Source organism: Homarus americanus, unplaced genomic scaffold, assembly GCF_018991925.1.
Source record: "Homarus americanus isolate GMGI-L3 unplaced genomic scaffold, GMGI_Hamer_2.0 scaffold47967, whole genome shotgun sequence".
In the NCBI taxonomy this organism is placed as follows: Eukaryota; Metazoa; Arthropoda; class Malacostraca; order Decapoda; family Nephropidae; genus Homarus; species Homarus americanus.
Window position 1 is genome coordinate 933103 of NW_024731965.1, and position 22615 is coordinate 955717.

Here is a 22615-nt window from a genome sequence, read left to right on the forward strand (position 1 = left end):
ACTGTACTGTACATAATGTAAACTCACCTGTGATACACCAGCCCTGGCCTGATGAGCCTTCTTTTGGTCTCCCCAGTTCCCAGTGGCAAGAGAGTACCGTAGGCCATCAGTAATGAGCTTAGGTTTGACTGCTGCATCCAGACCATACTCTTGGCCCTTATCCAAAAGCTTCTGGGCATGCATGCGGACTTCCTTCATCAAGTTACGGAACAACCTGGAGAAATTTCAGTTAAGATGGAGTCAAAATACACTTTCTATAGAAAAGGCAATAAAGTAAAATCCCAGTTATCTGACACCTACAGGTATGGGAATTGAGAGGTGCTGGTAAAGAGATTTTCTGGTTAGGTGAGCCTCACTCCTAGGATCCCCTATAAATCCTATAATGCATAGTGCTAAAGGTTGACCTCTCAAAATTCATGTTTCAGAAGTCCATTTTTCTGCAAATCCATGGAGATTTATGAACGCTGACCCAATTACCCTGTTTTTTGCTTGTCTGTGTTCATGTAAGAAAAAATAAGAACAATTTTAAATTTAAACGCTTATCGAAATGCAGATTTGTGGAAAACAAACTTTTTTAACACATATTTTATAAAATATAAAAGTAAAAAATAAGAAAAATGAACACCATGGGTGTGCGTAAGTGGGACATGAAAGTGTGTGGTGGTGGTAAGCCATAACTGCATTGCCGTGCTCTCTCTCCTACTGAGACATCATGGCACACACACAAAGCAGCAGCCACATGTCTGTGAGTCAGCTGGTTGTCTGCCCGGCTGAACTGGGTTGTGTCACCCAGAGGATAGGAGGAGCGTGGAAGGAGCTATTTTTTGTACATAAATTATGAATTATGTGTGATTGTATTTTATGATATGCTATCTATTAACTTTATTGTTTATCATAGCATTTTCTTTTTCATTTTTGACATAGTAACTTTATTTTGTTTTCAAATTAGGTTAACCTTGTGCTCAATAAATCATGTAACTCTGAACCACATCGTTTATATAAAGTGGAATGAATGTTTAAAACTGTCCAATAAATATGGCAGTTCATCCCCATTGTGCGCAGTAGTCAAGCTCAGGATTCTACCCAATTATGGAGATATTTATATGATTATTACCTGCACGTATTATTATTTAATGTTGGTGACGCTTGAATATAACTCTTGACTGGACTTCAGTTAACTGGGATTTTACTGCACTGTACTGTACTCCACTGCACTGTACCATACTGTACTGTATCAAACTGTACTGTACTGTACTGTACTGTGCTGTACTGTATCATACTATACCACACTGTACTGTATCATACTATACCACACTGTACTGTATCATACTATACCACACTGTACTGTATCGTACTGTACTGCACTGTACTGTATCATACTGTACTGTACTGTATCATACTATGCCACACTGTACTGTACTGTACTGTACTGTGCTGTACTGTATCATACTATACCACACTGTACTGTATCGTACTGTACTGCACTGTACTGTATCATACTGTACTGTACTGTATCATACTATGCCACACTGTACTGTACTGTATCATACTGTACTGTACTGCACTGTACTGTACCACACTGTACTGTATCATACAGTACTGTACTCATACTGTACTGTACTATACTGCATCATACTGTACTGTACCACACTGCACTGTACCACGCTGTACTACATCATACTGTACTGTACCATACTATACCACACTGTACTGTATCATGTACCACACTGTACTGTACGTACTGTACTGCACTGTACTGTATCATACTGTACTGTACTGTATCATACTATGCCACACTGTACTGTACTGTACTGTACTGTATCATACTATACCACACTGTACTGTATCGTACTGTACTGCACTGTACTGTATCATACTGTACTGTACTGTATCATACTATGCCACACTGTACTGTACTGTATCATACTGTACTGTACTGCACTGTACTGTACCACACTGTACTGTATCATACAGTACTGTACTCATACTGTACTGTACTATACTGCATCATACTGTACTGTACCACACTGCACTGTACCACGCTGTACTACATCATACTGTACTGTACCACACTGTACTGTATTGTACCGCACTGTATTGTACTGCACTGTACTGTACCACTTTGTACTGTACCACACTGTACTGTACCACTTTGTACTGTACCACACTGTACTGTACCACATTGTACTGTACCACACTGTACTGTACCACATTGTATTGTACTGTAGCACACTGTACTGTAGCACACTGTACTGTAGCACACTGTACTGTACCACACAGTACTGTACCACATAGTACTGTAGCACACTGTACTGTAGCACACTGTACTGTAGCACACTGTACTGTACCACACTGTACTGTACCACACAGTACTGTACCACACTGTATTGTAGCACACTGTACTGTACCACACAGTACTGTAGCACATAGTACTGTACCACATAGTACTGTACCACACAGTACTGTACCACACTGTACTGTAGCACACTGTACTGTACCACATAGTACTGTACCACACAGTACTGTACCACATAGTACTGTAGCACACTGTACTGTACCACACTGTACTGTACTGCACTGTACTGTACTACATTGTACTGTACTACATTGTACTGTAGCACACTGTACTGTACCACACTGTACTGTACCTCACTGTACTGTACCACACTGTACTGTAGCACACTGTACTGTACCACACTGTACTGTACCACACTGTACTGTACTACATTGTACTGTAGCACACTGCACTGTGCCACACTGTACTGTACCACACTGTACTGTACTGCACTGTACCACACAGTACTGTACCTCACTGTACTGTACCACACTGTACTGTACCACACTGTACTGTACTACATTGTACTGTAGCACACTGCACTGTGCCACACTGTACTGTACCACACTGTACTGTACCTCACTGTACTGTACCACACAGTACTGTACCTCACTGTACTGTACCACACTGTACTGTACCACACTGTACTGTACCACACTGTACTGTACCACACTGTACTGTACCACACTGTACTGTACCTCACTGTACTGTACCACACTGTACTGTACCACACTGTTCTTGGTTCTTCTTTATTGTCAATTACTGTACACTTTTACTGTACTGTACCACACTGTACTGTACCTCACTGTACTGTACCACACTGTACTGTACCACACTGTTCTTGGTTCTTCTTTATTGTCACTTACTGTACACTTTTACTGTACTGTACCTCACTGTACTGTACCACACTGTACTGTACCACACTGTTCTTGGTTCTTCTTTATTTTCAATTACTGTACACTTTCATAACAGAAGACATAAAAAACGTCTAAGACAGACAGTTCTCACTCTATCAGAGGGATGCACTCTGCAAAAGTCATTTATAAAGTAAAAATTCCTTAGTAAAGGCATTATTCCCCGAGACAAAGTGTTAAAAACAGAGGATGCATTCCTGGGGGCTTATTTTCAACCACCTCCAACAACCAGCATCATCAGGTTCAGTCAACTTCTCTCCCACATGGGTCGGAGCCCGGCAAAAACTGACTTTCCAGCCCCAACGTTGGATGAGAAACAGCCACTGTAAAATAACTAAGTAGTACCCCGTTTACGCGGTCAATTGAACCCACAGGGTGCCGCGGAAAGTGAAAACCACGTAAAGTGAACAACAGAACATATGGGATTAATTCCAATAGAGACTGGCCCGACCCCCAAACGCCACTTTTTCCGACACAATACCTATGTTGTAGTAAAAATAACATCTAAATTTTATGATGGTATGCTCACACAATTAATATTTTAGAGAAATACAGTCGCCAGGTTAATGTCCATTCAAATAATGGACTCAAATCCCTCCCCCCTCTTCCCAGCTCACTGGCCCCTACCTCTCTGAGAAATGTTGGGTGAAAACACTAGATTTTAACGTTTAGTAATAAATAATACCTCAGACTAAAGTTAGGATAATATAATTGACATTTCTGGATTCCTTGCAGGTCATGGAATATTTTGAATGTAAACTTCATATATTTTGCACAAAAGATAAAATACTTGCTTTGTGTAAACCAAATTATTACATTAGATCTAAAATTTGTATGTCTAATGCAAAATCCATGATGTTTATATTCAAAATGATCATCATATTGTAAGAATTCCAGCAATGTAAATTATATTCTGGCCGAGTAATTTGTATGAATTTTATGAAATAAAAAAAAAATAAAAAATAAATTATACTTCACCCGTATATGAGTATATGAGTAGATGCACCGAGGAAAGTGAAAGTCTGGTTCTGGCAAAGGCAGCGTAATGAAATCTGAGAAATCACTGAAAGTGAAACTGTGTAAAGCGGGGAAATACTGTAATAATAATAATAATAATAATAATAATAATAATAATAATAATAATAATAAAGAAACCCTGCAATTGTGTGTAAATGGGGCAGAAAGTCAGATCAGCAACCTGGGACTTGGTCACAATTTTCGTGATGCTATATGGCAGCAGGGTCTACCATTAGACAACACATTATGCTTCCAATATCTTCCCAGGCGGTAGTACCTCCGTTTGGTTGCTGCCTAATACCTACTACTTACTGAACATGGCTAGTTTTATCATAATTTAAGACTATTTGCATAGCTGCAACCAAGGTGAATGACCTGGTTACTTTCACTCTTCCTTCAAGGAGCTATGAAGGGATGAGGTATAGGACCCTTACACATACAGTATATAGCTACAGGAAGTTTGAGAAACATGAACCTGATCAAGATTTCAATCCTGCCATGAAGCCCTTCTGGTCTTTCTAAAACCACCACCACCTAACCAGAATTTCAAAACCCTCATTAGACAGGGTGAGGCACTACTTGCACTATAAACAATATTTTCATAGCATATGCATTTTGTTACAAAATATAAGTTCAATGTCAAAGGCATGCTCTGCCAGCAAGTAATTAATATAGACAGGTAGATTCTGCAGGTTATTCATCTTGTCCAATCACCTATGAAATGGGAACTCATACAACAACCCTTCATTCTTTTAAAAAAAAGAGCTCAGGCAAAGCATGATTTCTGTTTAAATTTTTCCTACACTTACTTACCCTCTAAAAAGTAGTGCCATGAGTGGACCAGCTAAATCCAACCTCTTGTTACCATAGTGATCACGATCATCTAGCTCACGACGACCTAGAGCTGCCAGAAGAAGTCTATGAACCATGTATCCTAAGAAATAGGCCTTCTTTGTCTCACAAAAGTCTGAAACACCTACATGAGGCAGCATTTCTTTTTGTAAGATCTCACGGGCATATTTGATACGTTTCTCTTTGGCGACTCCAGGACGGGCACCACGTCCACCAATGAAATTCAGTGCAACGTTCTGCTCTTGAATCACAAATGCCTCATCCAGAGACGGTTTTACCTAAAAAGTAAAAATAAAGAATGATGTAATGAAGGTATAGAGCAAAATAAGAAACAATATTAATAAAGATACTGTATTAATTACCTATGTACTGTAAGTTCAAATACTGAAAGTAAGAGGGTTGGGGGAAGGAAGAAATTAGGATACATGAATTAAATTACAAGTGAGGTCCCTGATGAAATAAAACAATATAGGAGAATTGGTAAAGACAGCCCAAATACATTTGGAGTGGAAGGACATGGCTACCAACTTTCAAACCTTATGATGGACCTTGAGTCATGAACTGCTGAACTTCTAATACAGTACACATCCTTCTGTATACCAAATAATTCCCCAAACAGTTTGATATCACAGACAAATAAAATGTTTTTACATGAATACACAGTACTGTATATAGTTTGACAGCACCAATCTATCTCTCTACAATATCTATAGTATTCATATACTCCAGGTCCATATAAAATAGTTGACACTCACTTAAATTATCTTCTTTAATAATTTCCAATAATTTTGTGAAAAATATGAATGATCAGCTACTGAAAATTTAACAAAATCAATGTCAACACTATAATATCCCAGCAACATATGAACATAACTTGAATTATATCAAAGAAAACAATCCTTAACCCCTTCACTATGGGATGATTTTATCCAGCTCAGCGACCCCCATACACAAGGGGTTAAGGGGAGCGTCCAGCTCAGAGATTGAAAAAATACGAAAAATATGAAATTATCTGAAAAAATTCCCACGTAATGGTACAATATTGTATATGGCCGTATATACACAGAGTTTTAGAGGAAAATTCGCAATATTTATGTAAATGTAGGAGGAAACTCCCCCTTCCCTCCCCCACTGGTTCATGACCATGACTAGAATTATCAAGAGTTACAGTAAACTATTCGTCAAAAAATAGTGTAAAATTAGCCCTTAAACAGCTTCAGGAAATGGTTGTTGGCTACTCTATCTTTCTTGAGCCTGTGTGTGGGATGGTACCAGTCTCTCACACATAGAATGGCATCAGTGAGCTTCCAGCTATGTTGAGAAAGGGCACCTGTGAACTGCTACTGCACACTCTCTCACTGTCACAAAACCCTCATTTGCACCACTTTACTGCCCTTTATCGAGATGCCACGTCTAACAAAAAGGAGGAGACTACTACAGGAAGCACGGAGCAAGAGTATGGAGTATTTCAAGATGAAGAAAAAATTAAAAAATTAAAAGAGAACAGAAGGGAAGTGATGGGAGCAACCAGCGCTTGGCCAGTTGCCAGCACGTTCAGCACACCACCTGCCACTCACACCACGGACTCTGTACAACCTCCTTCTGACACCACGGACTCTGTACAACCTCCTTCTGACACCACGGACTCTGTACAACCTCCTTTTGACACCACAGACACCATACTACCTCACTCTGACACGATGCTCTCACCACAACAATAAGATGAAGATGCAAGCCCCGAGTCAGTTGCCAGCACCTCACACACACACCACCTCTCACTGACATCACGGACTCTGTGCCACCTCCCTCTGACACCATGGCATTCCACAACAAAATAATGAACATGCAAGAATGGAGGGTTCTTCACTGCTAGCAATACGTACTAAATTGGTAGCAGACATTGAAGAAGAAGAACATAACAGTGAAAACGAGTGTTAGTGTTATCATCACCCAAACAAGACTAAAGAACCTCCTTGCCTTTGCTGTGCTTGTGCATATGACAGCTGTGATATTGAATTTCAATGTGATGGATTTGAGAGCACCATAACTCTATACTGCGACCTCTGTGGACTAAAAATTTGAGAGCACCATAACTCTATACCAGGGGTCACCAAACTACGGCCCGTGGGCTGGATCCCAAGTCCTTCCCCGGCTCGTGGTAGCTCCGCCTACGCTCTGACGTTACCAGAGCTTTCGTTCTGGCTTGCAAGTATTGAACAGAATGATTATGCGGCCCGCGCTCGTCATTCTTTCAGTTATCCGGCCCACTGTGAAAAAAGTTTGGTGACCCCTGCTCTATACTGTGACCTCTGTGGATTAAAAAAAAAAAAAAAGATACCAAGCCTACAGCAGTACCAGTAGCCACTCATCATACGAAGACTCCTGTCTTGAAGACTAATGTTGGATTGATCTACTGACCAGTCATTAATGATTTTGGGCTTACTGGAATTAGAAGATTGCTGGATCAATTTGGTATGCCAATTACTGTATTGGTAATTACAAATATTACATATATATTCATTACATATTTGATGCTATCAAGACTCACTATGAAAGCAAGCAAAGCAAAATTCTTCAGGCAGTCAGAGAGTTCTATGAAGAATATTCCTCAAACATTCCTGATGAAGATGGAGTCCTGAGCATAGATATATCGCATGACGGATCTTGGATGAACAGGGGATATACATCAAAAGTGGGGATGGCTGTCATCATAAAAGTATGTACTGGCTTCATTATTGACTATGAAGTTATGAGTAAATACTGTTTCATGTACACCGTCAAGGAAGGACAACTCCAGAAAAAGACGAGTCCAGAGCAAGACTTTAGGGCATGGAACACAAGCCACCAAAGCAAATGCACCAAGAACTACAAAGGCACATCTGGGGGAATGGAAACAGAAGGAGCTGGAAGTTTGTTTGGCAGGTCACAAGACCTGAAGCTTAGATATGAACATTTTGTAGGAGATGGAGACTCTAGCTCGTACAATTCAGTGCGTGCCATGAACAATGGCACCTACCAGGACACACAAGTGAAGAAGCTGGAATGCACCAATCATGTTGATAAATGGATGGGAACAATACTTAGGAAACTCAGAGACAAAGAGAAGATAGAGACAACGACAAACAGTGGGAATATTGTGAGGAGAAGTATGCTGGGCGGGAAAAACAAGTTGACTGACAAGGCAATTGACACTCTAACGTCTTATTTCAACAAAACAATAAGAGATAATGTAGGGAAGACATTTCTTGACATGAACATGGCAGTCATGATCACCTGACTCCTGGTACTTTTTTCAGAAAGCATTAGCTGAAGGCAAAGAGAAAAAAAGACATATCGCACAAGAAGAGGTCTCTTGTCATCAGTGTTGATGAATCAGGACAGAAGATCAAAGACATCTACCAGGCACTGTCAACAAGAGAGATCTTGGAGAGATGGGCGCACACACACACGACTAGATTTGCTGGCCTTGCTTGTCTTAGACCACAATTTCGGATATCAACAAACATCACTCCTGAAATTCTTGAATATGAACTCATCTACCATTGATGAATCGCTGTTGAAGCGAGATATCAATCATCGGAAGCATAGCACACCCAAGACACGGCCTAGAAAAATGAAAACAAAGACTGCAAAGAGTTCAGATAACTATGCACCAGGAGCTTTTTGATCCAGCCTAACAACATAAAGAGACACCAGTTCTTGTGGTCTTTTCTGGCGACAATGTAGTATGGGCACCTCCCATACCCTCTCAACAGGGATAATGCTGTGCCTCACGCTGAGGCACAGGGGGACCAGGAGCCTAATATAATGTACAATGAGAATGTAACCAAGTTCTTGTCGAGATATAAAAATATGCAAAATAACACTAAATTACATGTCAAATAAACTCAGATGAACAAATTACATGACCGTTACCACCAACAATAAAACTTTTTCAGACTGTATCTCAAAACTAACTTTCTCACATTCAAAACTGTCATACCTCAGCTATTTCTGGATCGATTTCAGTGAAATAAACACTGATCACAAGAAGAATCTCTTCTCAACATCATAATACAATGTTTGTTTTTTTGTAATTTAAATACAGTCGTATTTTTTTCTTTGGGGGGAGGGGGGTCACAAAATTTTATCCCAATATCTTGAAGAAAATAGCACATGATTTTCAAAAAATTCATAGGTCTAAGCCAAAGCGAAAAATAAAATTATCATCCTAGCATACTGAAGAACACCATAGATTCTCTAAACCATATAAATTTCAAGACAGTGGAACAAATGATAATAGAGTAGCACCTTGAAAATTTAGAAAGGGGTGAAAAGGGCAAAAAATGAAGGGGGCAGAGGAGGGAGTTGGAGGGCTAGAATTGATGTACATGTTGCCCGTAATTAGTGACAGGAATATCAAAACATTCGGCCAATATTTAAGGCCCCTTGTACCTCAACCAGACACTCCCCTTAAACAAGAGTGTGACCTAGCTCCTTCACCTATCACAGCAAATCAATAGGGTGCTTTCTTGCCCCAAAGGGTTCCAAAATCAAAATAAACACTGGTCTCGATATACTATATGAGTTCAGTACAGTGTATGCTGCTTCGCTTATATGTGAGGACTCCATTTCTATCAGCCCCTTGGTTTAAGTATGAAAAATTTACCCTTATACGAGCTGGTGCGAGCCACTATACTGGGACCTCTAGTGTAAGAAAACCAATAAATATGCCATTAATGTTTAATTTCTTAAAGAAACATTAAATACTTTAAATACTTAACATTTTATTAAATAAGTTTTTAAAAGTTTAATAAACATCAAACAAAGACAGTCGATCAGCTGACGAAAACATAGTTTCTCTGCCCTAAATAGATGGCAGCACGAGATGGCATGTTATTTGCTAACATAGGCCGCCATTACATCGTTCCCTCACAACATAGGTCATCTTAATCTGAATAATTGCAGTCTCAGGGAGAATATTAATTGTACAGTCGTCCCTTAACATACGCGGGGGTTAGGTAACAGAGATACCCGTGAATGTTAAAAATCCGTGTACTATTGCTGCCCCCCCCTAAAAAAACCCTGGCCCCCCATGTCCTTATTTACCGTATATACCTGTGTGTAGTTTGAGTTTTTAAGACCAAATTATTTGGCAAAAAATTGGGGGTTGACCTCGAAACGGGTAATAGTTTCGTTGGGTTGAAAAATATTTACCAGTAACTACCAGTAAACAATCGAAACGACACACCAACGCACCACCAGCTGTGAGTGTCGGTACAATTGCCAGGGCAGATCTCTTGCGTCATCATAGCAAGCCCAAAGTAGCCAAATGCATGGTATGGTATGCACAGGACGATGTAAAACATAAAGTATTCATTTTTTTAAGTTTATTTATAGATACTGTACATAAATTTTTGTTCATTACATTTGAAACATCAATCTTTGTTAATTAAATTTGAAACAAAAGAAAACTACGACACCGTATTTCTAGATACCGGGTATTTTCATTAAAATATTACATCACAAGTATATTTTACCTTAACTGTAACTGAATGAATATATTCTCAGAAATAAATATGGAAATGTAATATTTTTGCTGAAATGACTTACGGATTACAGTGGAAAGTGGGATAAAATCATGACGAAAACAATGACTTTCGCTTTCTTTCGTTGTTCAAAAGATTTTACCGTGAAACAAACCTGTACTGTACATGTACTAAATGATTACGGTACTTAAATTGTTGTCTATTGCAAATATAGATTGTTTATACAGGTATTCAAATAAATCACTATCTTACAAGAATCCCAGCAATGTAAGTTATATTCACCCAGGTCGCTTGGATGGCAAATTATGAGAAGAGCTTAGTCACTCTTAAGTGATGATAAATAAACACGTAAGCCTTCAGCGCCAACTGTCACATCTTATCTCAAATAAATAAACAAACACCACACTCTGTCACCTCACCTCCCGCCCCCCATGCTCGCTGGCTACCTGCCTCCTTGTGTTCCCAGACAAAAGATTGGTGATAACTTTATTCTTTAAGGTGTTTATTTTATATAATATCTCAGACTAAAGTTAGGAGATTATAATTTGCATTGCTGGAATCCTTGCAAGACAGCCAATAATTTGAAAATAAACGTCATATATTTTGCTCAAGATATAAAAATGTAGTACATTAGTGTACAAAACTGTGTAGTAAATTTTATAATACAGTGGGGTATGCTGTAACGAACGGATCCTACTACGAATATCCCAATAACGAACGTTTTTACCTATAAAATTGAGAATGCTAAAACGAACGCAACTCCTACAACGAACGCGGATGAATACGGGACTATTTCGCCTGGCGCATGAATATTGTTGTACCGCGACCCACAACAAGAGTATCAGGCGCCATCTTTGTCTCATTGTGTTGAAATTTCGTCTTTTGATGTGGAAATAGAGTTATTTGTATAAATATTTTGTTATACAAGTGTACAATTGTAACAATGAATCATCCAAAGCGAGTGAGAAAGCTCATAACTCTTGAAACTAAGAAAGAAATCATAAAGAAATGTGAGAATGGAACAAGCATTGCGAAACTTAGTGATGAGTATGGGATGGCTAAATCGACTATATGTACGATTTTAAAGAATAAAGAGGAGTTGAAAACTGTGCAAGTGGCTCAGGGAATCTCTAGACTTAGCAAAGCAAGGTGTAATGTGATTGAAGAGACGGAAAATTTACTCTTAGTGTGGATAAAGGAAAAAGAAATGGCAGGTGATAGCATTAGTGAAGCTATAATTTGTGAGGCCAGACAATTGTTTGAGGACCTTAAAGCCAAGACTCCCAGTGCAAGTGATAGTGATGTGCCAGTGTTTAGGGGTACCAAGGTGTGGCTACAGTGACGACTCTAGCTTGGCAAAGTGCTACCAGCAATGTAAATAAGTGCAACAATTAAAACATACAGTTTTTAGTTTTCATTAATATATTAGTCCAGAAATAATGCCACACACTAGCCTGCACTACAGTACACTGCGTACTGTACATGCTCACCATGTAATGCTCTCAGATGCCTGTGTGAACATCTGAGCATCTTCTGATGCTACAAAAATTTTAGTAATTTTTTTCTCATAAAAGTGGGGTCTTTGTTCATATACCAAAGAGCTGGAACGAAACAGTTTTTTCACATAAGCGAATTTTCATAAATCATTGTTACTTAAGTTGAAGCACTGCTGCAGATATTCACCATGATCTGTGTCAAATTTGAATAGTGTACTGTACAAAGAAATCCATAAGATTAAGGGGCATTAAGGTAAGAGCAGCTTAAACTAATATATCATCAAATATCATCCTATTTAAAGTAAATTTCTACCACCCTGGTTCAAAGGTTGCTAGAAAAGAGAGGGACAACCTGTAGTGATTTATTTTTTGCATTCTCTTACAATTGTCTGCTACTTCCAAATTAAGTATGCAAGATTACACTATCCTGGAAACAGGGGGAGCGGGTGGGTGTTTACCACAGGAGCAAAAGATGTGTTATACCAGAATACATTACTGCTGTTCGTGACCGACCAATGCAAAATTAGTCAAATAAAGTGATGTATTAGTGCACATAAAATCTTTAAGGGTGAGGACAAATAATCAACTTTCTGGTATTTCCAGTAATTTGTTCAAATAGATGTTCCCTCATGGAAAGAACAGGTTCTATTTTATCCACTTTTGTTTCTATAGACTTAAAAATAATAAAACAGTACAATACTTACCATCTCCATCATTTCAGGATCATCAAAATCGTATATGATGTGCTCTAGGATATCTCGATCTGCTACAAAGCCCAGAGCACGAAATACAATCATCACTGGGATTTCTTGCTTCACATAAGGTAAGACACCGATGATACGCTGACCAATAGCAGATTTTTTGGCACTCTGTGGATGAAGTTACAGTGATAAAAAAAATTCAATATTACTATTCAAATGTATAAATTAAATTATGTTTTGTCCTCAACAATGACAGACTTCATTACCAATGCAGTTGATCATATTAGAAATTTTATTATTAATGTCACACAGGAAAATCAATGCATATATTTTTGTCTAACTCTATTTTAATCAAACCTCTCTACTATAACCTTTTTCAACCCAAGCATAAAAATTCTTTGCATTTCCTAAAAAAAAAATTCCCTTGACTATCGGGTATACAACCTTAACCACTCCTATGCTTTATCAGTCATTAATCTCTTAGTTAAAGTATTGCCACACCCAGTTATGAAATAAATACTGTATTATACATCTTAACCAATCCCTACATGATATCCACATTATATTTCTGCCTTTGGCCTTAACCAGAGCCTTCTTTCACTATAGGTGTACCAAGGTGGAGGGGCTTTGGGGCGATTGTCCCCTTGTGCTAGTAAATGAGTCCAAATAAACCAAATGAAAATATATGTAATCAAATATACAACTCTCAGACATTTTTTCAAGACTACCTTCATTGTTATATTATGGCATCATAATGTTTTCTAGCAATAGCTAGTTAATCATCTTTAACTGAACGGTAAGCTCATCATAAACATATATTAAAATATTAATTATCTCGTACTTCAATAATACTTTAAAATTCAGTATATTTAGTTCAAAGTCCCCCCCCCCCCCGACAAATTTCTGGGTATGCCACTATCTTTCACTCAAATCTTTTTGTCAATCATTCCAATATCTATTCTTTCCATTCAACAATTCTGCTGTGTATCTCTTTAATTTTGCCATTCATAACTCTTCCTAACTCCCCTAAAACTAAATTAATCCCTAACCATCCTTACAGCCAGCCTTCCAAGTGCTAACAATAAATCATAAACTTAAGAGCAATGAATATTCATTAAGTTGGCTCCACTACTTATAGTTAACAATTTATACTGTATTTTACTTACAATCATCACTTTCTTCGTACATCTCTAAATTACAAACCCGTCAACACTTGTTATTTCAATCTCATAGCTTCAGGTTTTACTCAATGCATTAAAAATTACAAATCTTGTCTCCTTTTCTGTCCATCCAATTATTCTTCACAATCTACCTCCCTTCCTCATAATCACTTTATTGTACTTCCCTTTTATTTTCCCTATTAATACTTGAATGCATGCCCTTCCAACACAATCTGTAACTCCCAGACCCATCTTCTTCCATATCTAAATCTCCATTTTTAATATGCTGGCAGAAAGTTAAATGCTTTGAACAATCTCATCCTCTGGCTCATCCATCATGCTAAATAATTTTGTTCTCCTTTATCCAACTTGATTATACAGTACTGTACTAGAACAATAACAAAGCATTTTTCCAGAAGAGTGTCAACGTCTTGTAAATGGCTTACCAAGACCATACATGTACTACAGGTACCAGACCATTAAGCCACTAAGATTGGGACCCGAGTGAATCGGTTTCCTGGATTTAGTGGATTTTAGGTTTTAAACGGGTATTTTGAGACCCAAACCCCCGCAAATATTAAAGGCATGCTGTATTATACTGTAGGCCTAACTAGCAGTGTCACCATATGCACTTTTGACAAACCGAGTGATTAGGCAGTAAGTAGACTGCCATAAACCACTAGTGAGAGATAGTAAGAAGAATAACACCATCATGACAAAGACTACGGTGAGGCATTGTTGTTGGAGAGAAACCAATTTCTTTTGGACTTTCCATTAGCAAGTGGACTTCCTGCTAGCCATTTAGATGTGTTAATACTGTAGATGATAATAATAATAAATTGGAATAAATAACCACAAAAGGTAGAGAGAGACAAATACACACAGATGTTTAAGACGGAGGCCACTGTGGCATCTTTACCCATAAATAACCAATGTGTCCAGCCAAACCCGCCATTTCTAAACTAACGAGGTTAAAATGAAAGAAAAAATAATAATAATTTCCAGGTAAATCCAGTTTCCTGGAAGCTGGATAAATTATCTGGTATGTACCTATAGTTCTAACAATAATTATATAAACTGTATTTTCTATTACTTATTATTTATCTTCTACATTTTTCAACAACTTTTACACAATTTAATTCTAACATTATCATGACTGATATTTACAAATGATATCCAAGTTTTAAATAAACATTACCCCAAAAATTATATCTCTACTTTCCATTAGCAGTAATTTTTCTTCCATAGAAAACTAATTTCATTCACAAAACATAAAATTCCTAACCTCTACTACTTCATACAGTGCAAAATAATCAAACTATTGAAAATTTTCCAGATAAATTTAATCATGGCTTTGGAAATCCACCAGCAGCTAGTGATATCACTGTCTACAGTATTACTGACTGACAGGCTAAAACATGATTAGTATAAATAATTGAAATTTAAGGTACATTAACTACAAACATTTTGTAGCTAAATATGAAGAGTGCCATTGAGTCTTGCCTGCAGCAAAACTTGTCTCCTACTTTTATGAGGAAGTCTTCTACAGTACTTACACTACCACCCCTAGCCATCATGTTGATCCAGAGAGTTGATACAGGTCGAGCAGAGTGTTCAATACAAGAACGAATCTCACACTTGTATGCATATTTGCCATCCTTCATGCTGAACACATATACTGTATTAGTTGCCATTTTTTCCTGAGCAATCAGCACCTAAAGAAAAGAGAACATCATTAAGCAAGAATTAATAACTAGGATACATTTCACAATTCATGGGGGATCCTACCAATCTAGTGGAATTACCCCATTAACTTTCCTAACATGTAATGATTACATGTAGACTCAGACATGTCTTGTGTACTGAATTAAGTCAGGTCATGTTGTTTACTTAGTTATATCCTGTGGTCAGTTGTGCATCATGCACCATGTGTTAGTATTCTAACAGTGGTGGTCCAGAAGTGGAACAAAACTAACCAGTGTTTGGATTTAAAGTAGTCTTTATAAGCCTATTTTCTCTGCTAACTGACTGTTAAAGTAACAATATAATATGTTTTAAAACTCATAAGAATACTGGAAGACTAAAAGTGCACATGTACTGTCTTAACCCTCTCGCACATGAGATAAGTTTTAAGTTTTTCAGTTCCAAGATCACATCTCTGAGCCCCCCACCAAAAAAAAAAAAAATAATAATAATAATACACATATACTGTATAGCTATTTTTCATGACTTCTAATAAATATGAAAAAAAAAAACACACACTAATATGTTCACAACCTCTTAGCTCAAAATTGTCCAAGCCAATTTTTTAAGTACAGTCAACCCTCACATTACGCGGTCCCGCATTCCGCGTTTCACCGTTAACGCGGTGCCTTGCCGGAACCTAACATGCTCACATTCCGCGGTCGTGAACCCCATTACGAGGAGAGCGGCTGGCAAGCCGCGCCATTTTTGGATCCAAACCTCCCGCCATCCGCCATGTTGTGTAAGAGGCGCGAAAATGGTGCGCACAAGGTCGCCCAGTCATCAAAACATTACCAGTTCTTCACCCGCCACCCACTACAGCCGGCCCAAGTCAGTGATAGTGATAGTAAGGATATGGACTTATATGGACTTTGAGGGGTTTGACAAAGAGGCCCTGCAAGCCTCTGTGGTGGATAGTGATACAATTGATACAGGTGAGGGCCAATAATCTGCCCTCTGCCTCGGAACCAACCGCCCATCCCCGTGTGCCCAGCCATCTTTTCTACTAATGTAAGCGTTAAAAAACCTAATATTATTGATATTTCTCTTAATTATTAATTGTGTGTGCATGCCATCATAAAGTTAAGATAATATTTTTACTACAACATAGTTGTGTGTCGTCAAAAAGTGGAGTTTGGGGATCGGCCTGGACTCCATTTCAATTAATCCCATATGTTATGTTGTTCACTTTACGCGTTCCTCACTTTCCGTGGTACCCTCCGGGTTACATTAACCGCGTAATGTGAGACCCAACTGTACTATACATAGCTGGAAGCAGAATTTTGTGAGCTTTCCAATGTAGTAATCAGATTTCTTATATGACCAACAGTTTTTGAGAAAATAGAAAAAAACTGATTCTCAAATGGTAAAAAAAACAATCTTTTTTGATTATTTTTGTGTCTATGTTTTACATCGATATAAATTATATTGCATCTTGTAGCCAACACTGTATTGGAGAGAATGGTACTGATAAAAATTCATTTAAGTCTAGAAATCATCCTCTTTCAGACTTTTTTGAGACATTATCACTAACGAAGTTGTATAGCCTGATACGGTAACAGCTTTTGAAAACAAAACATTTTCCCTGCAAATATGAAAAAAATATTACACAACCATCTAACAGTAAAAAGAAATTATTTCAAGGAGTATGGTAGCACTGTAATCCAGTTGAGGCAGCCCGCACAGAGTTATGGAAATTTAAATGAACACGGCTCACACTCATGGTCTGATTGCTGAGATAATACTGTACATTTATCATTCCGTTCTTCCCTTCCTATGGGCCTCGAGAGTTGCCCATTAATTTATTTGATAGAACGTACTTGTTACTAAGATGCATAAAAATTTGATGCAATTCTGTTGAAAACTTAATTTTTTATAATTATTTAAAGTTTGGTGACTCGATTTGCGCGACCATGAAGTTGGTATTATCATGAATATGACGTGAATCACTTCATCGTGCACGAGAGGGTTTGTTATCACCATCAGAGCAATAATGTGATAATAGACCAATTTACGTTCCACTCGAAGTTATCATTCGGTCAAACCTGTTGGATACAATTCATTTTTATTATTTCAAATAATAATTCATATACAGATAATCATACTAAAATGTTTAATCCACTAAACATTCACACCAAGCTCATAGCTATCTTAGCTGTATAACTTATATATTCTTAACCACTAAAATGAGGACTAAATGTGCTGTATTTCCATGTTGTCACAATGATAAACGATACAATAGACATAGTATACCTGTGTAAACTTAGGTATGTGTTAAGCTTACGTACTGATGGTCTCAAACAGAACAGATTGTGTGTTCACTCTATGATGGAGAGAGCTCAACTGCCCGTGCAGTTCGTCACATGCGGTACTCGGGTGAAGCATTCACTGTGTCAGGAGTTTCATACACAAACAACTCTCCTCTGCTAATACACCACATCCTTCTTTATGTCTCTTATTTGATACTCTACATATAGCAGGCCCAATAAATATGACATGACTTCTAAAATAATATTTGTTCTAGGGTTATCCTATTCATTAATGCTTGCGGCAGCAGGGTTAACATAGTTTAAGAGAAAAATTTCTATTTACACTGTTATAAGTATTAAGTTACACCATCTATGCTCGTTTGAAGTTCTACTTATTGCTTTCAGTTAAGAAACAAAAGTTAATGTAAGGTTACACACCATTAACAATGTATTAACCTTTTTGCATGCCTGAACACCTGTCTTCTCCTGTGTTTTCAGAGAACACGAGTCTAGGACAGTTGTTATCAACCTTTTTCACTCCATTCCCCCCTTGAGGAATTTTCAACATCCTCGTGGCCTCCTTCATTTTTCTCCCAGAACAGACAAACAGACAAGTGATAAAGACTACAGAATGATAAAGAAGGACAGATAAATAGGACAAGAGTTAGAATGGCAAACACACACACATACATAACACGCCCATGCACTCACACATAAAGCACACATACAGTCATACACAAACATGCACACAGGTAAACATGCACACTCAAGCTAGCAAGCTGAAATGTACTGCCTGTAAGCAAGAACACGCCTCCTTTGACAAGCACTGCCCAACTAGGAAGAATGAGAAGAATAGGGAGTCATACCAATTTAGCACTAAAAATGGTAGGATTATATAAGGAAAGAATGAGTATGAACAACAATGGCACCAATAAATAAGGAAATAATTAATAAAGGAAGTGTACAAATATTTCACCCACATAAAACAGAGACCACATGAATTATGAAACTAAATAAGTAACACCAATTACGGAGTATATTATGCTTGAGTCAAGCTCAAACACACTATATGGTTCAGAGGCAATACACTCCACTGTTTTCGTGATGATATCCCAGGCCAGACTGAGATCATTTGGTCCTATCACCACTTGCAAAGGGATGACACACGGACACGTACTGAACAAGTCAGTTCATCAGCTCGGTCCAGCGCCTGTCACACAGACAGGGACTGGACCTGTGAAATCTTAAATAATCCGTAAAAAATAAAAAAAATTGGCACCAGAGTATGTAAATATTAAAATTGTATTGTCGTTATGATTAAACAAAATGACAAAAAAAGAATGAAAATTCTCTTCTGCCAAGTCAAAATAAGTAATACAAATTTTGTTTAATTCAGATTCCCAACATTATTTAGAAACGTACAATTTATAACAGTTCACCGTGGCTCCCCTAAATTCTTGCCGTGGCTCCCTTGGGGCCATGATCCCGAGGTTGAGAACCACTGGTCTCTGAAGTGTGAGCATGGTGAGTACAGTATATTTCTCATCATCTTCATTTCAATGCTAACACGCCCAGAACCTTCAGTCACCCAGGACAGCCAGTTGCAATTCATCTTGGTTTCTGTCAATACACTCATGTCCCAGAAAAATAAGTGTACCGGTAGACATTTCTAAGAATTACATTTTGTAGATATTTTTAAAAGGTAAACGTGGATGTGATAAAAATATACTACAGAGTACAGTACACCCACCAGGAACATTCCTTGAAGCCTAATGTTTAAACCAGTGACGTCATAGCTCAAACATCTGTGTGACTTTTGTGGGAATTTAAGGTGTGCAATAAGAGCCAAGCGTAGAATGCTTTCTATTTTTCTGCGAACTAATCCCCAATTACAGAACTGTACAGTGAACCCTCGAAGATCCGGACTAAACGGGGGACCACCTGTCTGAAAAAGCAGATTCTGGGAATGAGAGATTTCAGGGTAATGAGACGACTCTCTCAAAGCCGGAAAAAATCCCTCATCCCTGGAATTTTCCAGGTAATGGAAAAAAGTTCTTGGGAGTTCCAGAAATTGTGCATTACATCATCTCTCGAACCTGGACAAATATCCCCCATCCCTGGAATTTTCTGGATAAGAAAAATTTTCTCAGAATTTCCAGAAAATGTGCCTGATTTTCATCTCTCAAACCCAGAAAAAAATCCCCCACTCCCAGAAAATTATGGAATTTTCCAGGTATTGGGAAAAATTTCTTGGAATTTTCCAGAAAATGTGCCCCTCGGAAAATAGTTCCCAAAGCCAGAATTTTCCTGAAAATGGGTGCTAGAGGTCTGACTAAGGAAGAGTGCCAACAAGAACTAATTGATTTTAGTGGTAAACTCTTAAATGAAAGTGAAGACGAAGACAGAGATAACAAAATTGAGTTAGACCTTGTAAACGATGCGTGAGAGCACAGTGAGGAGGGAGGCGCGGGTGACGCTCCCTTACCACACGTCAGCAGCATTAATACATTTATATGGAGTGAAGATGTCAATTTTCAACCTAATATCCCTGATTTTGACTGGAGTGGTGGTTGTGAACTGGATTACTTACAAATTTCTTTGGATAGTGAAGTGATGAAACTTATTTATGATCAGACATAGAAATATTATGAATACTGTCAGTGCAATGCTGACTCTGGTTCCACTCCTTCAAAAATGTAATGCTGCGTTGAACTGCCTCTGATGTTGTTTTTTTAACTTGTCTTCCTTGTTTTACTAATGCTACCAGTGCACATAAAGAAACATGTCTTGCAGAATTATTGGATACAAGTTTTACTCATAGCAATGTGTACATACTGTAGTGTAAATAAACATAAGAAAATAAGTATTTGTGAGTATCTGGAACTCAAACTGCCTACAGCCACTAAGTAAATAATACGTAGATACTGCTCGCTGCCCCAGAGTACTCCACCGCCACCTACCACCAACCCATGTGTCCTACTCCTCACATCTGCCACAATGCCAACTAATGCTAAGTACGTGCATTTTTTACCTATTTGTACCACTTATGATGGATCTGTTATAACAAAAGTATTATTTTCATTTCTGCCAAAATATGCCAGCATGCGGTGTGAGCTGAGGCCTCCGTAGCCTGCAGCCCAGGGGTTAATGTTGCATAATGCAGTTATTGAACATTTTGTGTTGTATCTTTGGTCCTTCTAAGTTGCATCAGAGCATTGAAATGATATTTCCATAACTATTTTGTTTTTCTTATGCAACAATGGGATATGTGCAGCTTTCTCACAGCTAACATGTGCCCATGTGTTAATAATAATAATGGTTACCCCTTGTGTAACGAGGATTATGGTGATTTCTAGACTCGATATTCTCCCACTCAGAATATACCCCTACACTCATATTTTATATCTTTATAGCATTACAAATCAATACCTACTGTATACAATATTCTCTTTATTCATAAGGCACACTAGCAAACTGACATACAGTAATATATATTTTATTTAGGTACACACACACACTTAGTGTAAATCAGTGGATGATGCAGACGTCGTATACAGTATGTGAAACAATTGACGTACAATGAAAATTTCTTCCTATAATTGTTAGCAAAATATACGTAAAACTGGCGTAAACCTGTAAAACGTACAGTATACCGAGGTACTTGTATACTACTCTGCTATATCACTGTTTCTCACATTATGGCATCTCTTTTAAGAACGTAACCTAACACAAGTCCCAGGATCACCGATAAATATATTCCTATCAAAATGTTAATAACCTTATCAGTCCTTCCTCCTTTTGCACATTCCAGTTATATTGGTTACTTCGTATTTACAATTTACAAACGGTGAAAATTAACTACAATATGAAGTACTGTACCGAAGTTAACTTGGAAAAGAACATCCATTACTAACTTTCTCAGACCCGTTGATGATGAAATAACCACCAGGATCTAGAGGACATTCATTTACTTCATGAAGGTCACGATCAGTCAGCCCGCTCAATAAGCAGTATGTTGACCGCAACATGATCGGGATCTTACCTGAAATGAGAAGATTCTTTGCAAATTTCCACAAACTACAGTATTCTCTTTGAAATAAAAAACTGATCTCTTTTGCTATATTTTCAATGTTTTGCTCTTTCAAGCCATATCTTGCTGTAATGCAAGATAGTTAAAATGAAGAAAAAACCACTCACTTACTTTTACACTTTTCCTATTTGCTGTCATTCATTAATTGATGCTGCTACATGAGACATGTCCATATATGATACTCCCCTTCAAACACAAAGGCCTTAATATCTACCATATATCCCCCCTTATAACACACACTCCCCTCCCAAATGGCTTAAAGAAAAATCACCCATATCTAACATGCTGAAGGTTAACCCTGGATGCCAAGGCAAAGAGGTGCGATGCAAATATCTCTTGGGTGTGCCATGGGAATTTCTAAGACTAATGAATAGTTAAACCTATTTTGGTATACAATAAAACCTCATTTAACCGATCCTCAAATAATAAACCCTCATTTAACCGACCCTCAAATAATAAACCCTCATTTAACCGACCCTCAAATAACTAACCATTACAGTATATGACTTAATGGCTTTTCCAACCCCCCC

The 22615-nt window shown here is 37.9% G+C and overlaps 1 protein-coding gene across 1 annotated transcript in view; it reads right to left on the reverse strand.

The window, feature by feature from the left end:
* Window positions 1–22615, reverse strand: part of LOC121868109 (DNA-directed RNA polymerase II subunit RPB2) — a gene marked incomplete at its 3' end in the record, with an annotated part of 74231 nt that overhangs the window by 37758 nt on the left and 13858 nt on the right. The window contains 5 exon segments of the mRNA XM_042368380.1: window positions 28–214; window positions 5080–5396; window positions 12847–13011; window positions 15560–15718; window positions 21910–22037. Of these exon segments, the coding sequence (XP_042224314.1) occupies window positions 28–214; window positions 5080–5396; window positions 12847–13011; window positions 15560–15718; window positions 21910–22037 (956 nt within the window).